The 6,683-nt window shown below is 50.0% G+C and overlaps 1 protein-coding gene and 1 pseudogene across 1 annotated transcript in view; both read right to left on the bottom strand.

The window, feature by feature from the left end:
• The window catches only part of LOC103589474 (SNW domain-containing protein 1-like), a 1,559-nt gene extending 1,417 nt beyond the window's left edge, over positions 1-142 (bottom strand). The window contains exon 1 of the mRNA XM_008571481.1: positions 89-142. Coding sequence (XP_008569703.1) covers positions 89-142 — 54 coding nt within the window. The remainder of the gene's footprint in view (positions 1-88) is intronic.
• A 682-nt stretch (positions 143-824) lies between these two features.
• On the bottom strand, positions 825-1,991 carry LOC103589465 (annotated as a pseudogene).
• Between the last annotated feature and the right edge of the window lie 4,692 nt (positions 1,992-6,683).

The following is a 6,683-nucleotide window of genomic DNA, read 5'->3' as shown; positions in this document are numbered from 1 at the left end:
CCAGTGTATTTCCCAAAGAAAAACAGGAGATAAAATTTGAATAAAAATGAAAAATTTAATAACAGATAAGATGGTCAATGTTATGTACAAGATCCCCATAGAAGTCAGGAGTCCTCTCATAGGAAATAGATCCACAACCCATTTCAGCCTTTGTGACATTAAATCAGCACCTATGGGAGCAGCCATGATCTTCGTATACATCCGATGCTTTGGCAGGTGCCATAAAGCATCTGTTTAAGTTAAACAGTCGATAATGAGGTTATGTATTAAATTTCCACCTACCAAAAAACTAAGTGTGAAATCAGCTTCTATGAATCTTGAGCTGTACCAGATCAAAGCTTTGGTATATACTGGAGGGTGTGTTGGTGATAACCAAAGCTTAATAAGATTCTGTGCTCAGGGATTTGCCCCCCAAACAAAACCACCTTGTCCACAAGCTTAACAAGTATATAAATAAAGTAAGTGTACAAAGAGAACAAGTCACAATTCCCCTTTAACCAAGGGTTCGTAGTTTCCTAGGCAGCAGATCTGGAAGCAACTGAATCCACAATGCTTCTTCTAAAACACAGTGCATTATAATTGAGACTGTTCTGAAACAAATGTCCACAGGCGTGTGGCTGGTGTGCCACAGAAAAAAGTTCCAAACAGAAGTCAGTGTTCTTAAAACATCACATAAGTGGGTCCGCAACAAGGGAATGCCACAAGGTAGTAGGTGGCATTACAGAGAGCACCACAGTGCCCTTTGGGTTGATCCCAAAGCCTTCCAGGCAGGAAAAGGTGTCAGGCAGTTTGGGTGGTTCCTTAGTTTTCCAGCTGTCGGACACTTACTGCTCCTCGCAGACGTCCTCCTCGTTTCTGTCCACCTCAGAAGTGTCCGATGACTCATGGAGTAAGACATACTCCCGGCTACTGAACCCAAATGTAAGCACATCCTTTTCTTTCAGCTCATAGTACCTCTGTGGCTCAATACGTTTGTTGTTCAAGAATGTTCCGTTTCCTGAGCCGAGGTCAATAATGTAGGGCTTCACCCCCCAGCCAGCAGTGCCATCAGCACGGGTGTAATGCACAAGGCGACACTGGAAGACCGCGTGCTGCTTCGAGCAGGAGGGATGGTCAAGTGGAATGTCTGCGACGCGGCGATGTCGACCCAGCAGGTAGGCGCTTTGTCGATGGACACACAGGACGGGAAGAACCTCATCGTGTTTAAAGGGGTAGAGCCGCCACCGTCTTTTGGGGATACGTGCTTCCGGGGGCTCGCTATACTTAATGACTACACCCCTGAACGTGTTGGTGTCTTCAAGAAGTGCCCCAGACAGCTCAGACCTGGGTTTTTCTTCAGTGGGCACCTCTTTTTCTTTATTGTTGCCACCAGGTGGAGGGGACACCTCCGGAGAGTCATCACGTGTCCCACGAGCTTCCTTCTTCTGGCAATGCTCCTGGCGTGTTGCGTGACACCACTCCCGCTCTTCCTCCTGAGCTTGTGGGGTCTGCATGTCACGATCCTGCACCTGCCCGCGCCCGGGCCTCTTTTTCGAGGCTGTCCTTCGGTGGGAATGGCCGTGCCGTCTGTCCGGGTCACTGTCCCTAGCTCTCCTGTGCTCCTGTTCTGCGGGTTCCCGGTGCTGCCCATCCGCCCATCCTCTTCGGGGGTGGTCCTCACGTTCCTGCTTCACAGTGACTGCTGAGTGGTGGGGACTCCGGCTTCTCCTACTCCCGGGAGACTTGCTTCTCCCTGAAGACTTGCTTTTCTTTTTGACTGGGGACCGGCTAACCACCCGGGCTCGGACCCTGTGGTGGCCAGGGCGGCCAGGCTTGTCGGTGGGAAGGGAGCGGCCACCCCGGGGGACATCTGGATGGCGGAGGGCAGGCCACTCAGCTTGCGGACTGAGGTGCTCCTGCTTCTCCACCACCATCGCCGTGACTGTCACCAAGTCCCCGAGACAGTGCCTTTGCCGGATCTCCCGCTCTCGCTGGCTGTCGCCCTCCTTCATTCTGTGTTCTCGGCTGCGGGAAAGAACTGAGGACTGGTGAGCTCCAGACCCCGCTTTTATCACGGGATAATCGCATCAGTTCATGCATCTGACTGATTGAGTTCCGTGTGCATTTGCTCATGTCTTCAGTGCAAATGCACACGGAACTCAATCAGTCAGATGCCGTGAGAGCAAATGCACATGGAACTCAATCAGTAAGATGCCATGTGAGCAAATGCACACGGAACAGAATCAGTCAAATGCCGTGAAGAGCAAATGCACATCGAACTCAATCAGTCAGATGCCGTGAGAGCAAATGCACACGGAACAGAATCAGTCAGATGCAGTGAAGAGAAATCTCATACAGAACCCAGTCAGATGCAGTGAAGAGCAAATGCACACGGAGCCCGGTCAGTCAGATGCAGTGAAGAGAAAACTCATACAGAACCCAGTCAGATGCAGTGAAGAGCAAATTCACATGGAGCCCAGTCAGTCAGATGCAGTGAAGAGCAAATGCACATGGAGCCCGTTCAGTCAGATGCAGTGAAGAGCAAATGCAGATGGAGCCCGGTCAGCCAGATGCAGTGAAGAGCAAATGCAGATGGAGCCCGGTCAGCCAGATGCAGTGAAGGGCAAATGCACATGGAGCCTGGTCAGCCAGAAGCAGTGAAGAGCAAATGCACATGGAGCCCGGGCAGCCTGATGCCAGCACATGGCAGGGTGTTCCTGAGGCAACACAGTGCAGTTGGAGAAGCCTTTACAGCCACTTATGCTGATTCCCCACTCATTCCCTTTCCCTTAGTAGGGATCCTGAATACCAAACTTTTCCTTGCACAGCACCATTACATGAAAGGTCAGTGCGGGTTGTAAAACGACAGGAAATGAGAGATGTCGGAGACATTTTTACATAATATGAAATCAAAAGCGTGACGTGAGAACCAAAATTTTAAAACCTTATCTGGCAAATGTCGGAGTAAAATTGTCATACAATAATGAGGAAGGATTGTGATGCCAAATGATTACTCTTCTCTACAAACTGAGAAAGGTCAGTGGGACAGATCACAGTCTGTAAGGCCGCAGACACCACACCTGAACTTGGTTCTGAATCTGATTTTGTGAGAGCACTTAATGCATAGGGCTGTACTATGAAATCCTGAGTGCAGGCTTGCTGCTTAGCTCTATATTACCCGTGGTCACCTGAACACAGTCTGAAGCTCTCAGTGAGACACTTTATACACATGAAACACTGGTTAAGCGTGTCCAGTGGTCCACGTTGGCACTTCAACTGGTAGGTTCCTGAGAGGTCCTAGAAGTGGCCTTTCTGCTCACAGATCCTCTGCTGTTGATCTAATCTTCTGCTAAAGCTGATGGTCCAATTTGAAAGTCAACTGCTTCTGATTAGAAGAGTCTGTCAGATGACACCGGAAATAAGGTTGGGAGCTTGGCGCCAGAAAACCAAGTCACGATTGTGAGGGTCAGGCATCATCAGAAGTTTGAGGGACAAGAGAAACACTAGTCATTTCTAAAACCTTGGCAAATATTACAGTTTTGCTGACAGCTTGAGGGCATCATAAATGGTCAGCAAAGGCAGGCACAGTCGGTTTTCTTGACCAGAGATGGACAAGGACGGCCATAAAAAGGGTCCAAGTCATGTCTCTACAGAATGTCTAGAAAGGCTTCACCTGTGGCTACTGCCACTCAATTCACTTGTGGAACGTGACCTTTCTCCCCTATGTTCTTAATTAGTGAGTCTAGAATGTGGTCACGTGCGTGATGCTGAGAGAGTGGCAATATCTTCACGTACCTAAAACCTCTCACTTCTTAAGAAGAAGTATGCCCAGCTTTTCTGATGTGGAGACATACACATTCTTATTTTGGATGTTGATTCTCTCATGAAACACTTTGGAAGCCTGATGCAGTGTCGGATTCAAACTTTGAGAAGGAGCCTAATGACTGAGACTCACGGAATGGGCAGGACTCAGACAGGCACCCACAGGACCCATGCTCGGTACCAAAAAACACGAGGCTATGTCAGTGTGGGTCCCTATCCTCGTGATAACCACCACCTCTTACCAGGAGGGGCCAATATGTTCCAGGTGGGCTAGAGCGGAGGCCCTCACACATCAGACTGCTGCCCACCCTCAGGGTCATATGGACTCCACTGCCACTGATGTGCAGTGGTGGCAGTACCATGGAACTGTCTAGGAAGGAGATGCTGAGGGACATAGGAATTCAAAATATGTAGAACTCTGCACAGGGAAGCTGGAAGACCACAGTGCCATCCTGACAGTTTCTGCCAGCCCACCGAGGAGCTCTGGAGCAAATGGAACCCATGTGAGGAGTCCCACAGTGGATGGAAGTGGCTGAGCCCCATGGGCTTCGACTTGGGGCCACCCCAAGAACCCAAGGATCAGCTGGCACTCTCCTCCAGCATACCCACGCTCCTCACAGCTGCACAGTGAGCTGTTGTGCATAGGAAAACCCGAGAGGCAAAGCACCAGGGCTGCGAGTCATGGGCAGCTGTAACCGCAACGCTGCTGCTGCAGCTGGTCTGAGGGCTGCCAGGCCAAGACGTTCTAGACCTTCACTGCCTCCTTCTAGCATCACTGCTCGGGTCTCTCACACCCACTCAGCACTTGCACAAGTCTAACTTGCTTGTTTGGGTGACCAAGATCTTCATTCCTAAGAAGCCTGATCCCCCAGTCGCCTCTCTAGACCACATTGTCTGTGACAGTCTAGTTACACCTGACTGTATGCATGGAATCACAGAAGTGCACAGTGATTCTTGTGAGCTCCATGTGCTACCCTTTGCTTTTTCACGCAGCAGCAACTCTCCCTGGTCTCCTGGCAGAAGAAGCTCGAAATGATGTGGCATTACCGCAAGTCCCCTGTGGAGACATCTAGAACTAGGACTGTTAGATTTCTGGACTTGACTTGTTGGGATGGAAGGCTTAAATACCCAGAAATGTACTGGGGCCAACGGGGAGAGACAAACTTCTACTCCTCGGTCCCTAGACCCATGTCCTACCACCTGGGGAAATGGAATCCTATAGCAGCTGTCAGGTCACGAGAGGTGCTGTGATGAAATGTGCTGTGCTCCTGGCAGGCTGAGAGTTCTGCTGGCAAACCATCCCGAAGCTGCTGGTGAGCCCAGGTGGGCCATGGCTGAGGACAGCGCCAGTCTGACATCTTCCCCCCCATGGAACCCGCTGAGTCTCAGGCTGGTGATGCTTCATGGCAGTGGTGCAGTCGAGCTCCCTGGGAAGGAGATGCTGAGTATATATTGCAAAAGACTTCATCCTGTAAGATCTTGATCAGACTAAAATCCATCAGATACAGCTGTTGGGAAGGAGGCTGAAGAGTAATCAATGCCTTGCACTTCGAGACGGAGAGGGTGGGTTGTCCCTGAGGCCTAGGAACTGTAACTTGCCTCTAGCGTCCCCTGCCGGCCTCCAGCCTCATGCCCAGGATTGTGCACCTGAGTGTCTGGTGTGCTGGGGGCTGGACCGTGGTCACGCTGATGGGGGTGTAGGCTGGGTAGGGCCTCCATGGCAATTTCATAGGTCCACCAGTTTTTTTCTAACTTCACCAGGGTCCTTTCTGTGGACAAGTAAGTCCGGCTGTTTGAACTTTCAACCATGTGAATTGTGACTGAAGAATCAACACTGATTTAACACTTGCAGTGGAAAACAAGGACTTTGTATTAAGCATCAGGGCTTCTTCTTGTAGACAGTGAGATCCTTTGCTTCCAGCAGGTGGCAGGGATTTGACACAATCATTACATTAAGCGGCTCTTTAGGCTATCCGATTGCTTGCTGTCTGGCTGCATATGTCATTGCCAGGATATTTTGTAGTATTAAAATGCTAACATTGAAGCTGTTCTTGGCAAACATCTGTCAGCTCTGCCATCAGTTTTATGGGGTTCTGGACTTCCAAAGTAGGCTGTCTCTGTCCACATTCTTTCACTTCCTCATCTCTTCCTGCTGAGAGGGGAATGCTCTGTAGAAAGAACTCCCTCCATCGCTTCCTTTTCTTGTAGGAAAAAGTGAGTGTGAAGAATTTTTGAGACAACTTGTGGGTCTACGCCTATATAGTGAAAGCATTTCCCATTTGTTTTTGTCTCACTGAATCAAAAGTAAACATGGATTTTTTATTTTAGAGACCACATGATCAGCTCGAAAGGTTGGAAACTCAGTCTCAGCTGAGATGGGCTCCAGGAAGACTCACCGGCCGCATGAGTGCTGGATGAACCCAGATGGGGAGACCCGAGGGAATGAAGGCTGAGGGGTGGAAGGGAGGGAAGAGCGGGTTCATGCTCGTCCGGTGTCCGGCCACAGGTGGTTATCACTTGTGCTGCTTTTCAAAGTGGTCCATCGGGGCTCAGAGCTTGCTGGTGGAGGCACCAGCCTGGCCTCCTAGGAATGTGGACAGAGCCATGGGTGCCCAGAGGTGGGCTCTGGGCCATGAAGATGAGGGATAGGATGAGAGCATTGTACCTTGAATGGATGAGGAAGCCGTCTTAGGAAGTGACTTCTGGAAGGAATCCTTCGTACACTTTATCAGAGCCTTCCTGCTCTGTCATAACTGACCTTTTCCTCCTCCACAGCTATGCCTTCCCCAACATGGTACAACTTTATGTAACAGATGTTCTGACATCACGTTGGGAAAACATAGAAAAAATGGTCAGAGCCCATCTGATATTCAGAACCTTGC

The sequence above is a fragment of the Galeopterus variegatus genome, unplaced genomic scaffold (genome assembly GCF_000696425.1).
Source record: "Galeopterus variegatus unplaced genomic scaffold, G_variegatus-3.0.2 Scaffold689, whole genome shotgun sequence".
Lineage (NCBI taxonomy): Eukaryota > Metazoa > Chordata > Mammalia > Dermoptera > Cynocephalidae > Galeopterus > Galeopterus variegatus.
Note: the sequence above shows the minus strand (reverse complement) of the source record. Positions and strands in the feature narration are given on the sequence as shown.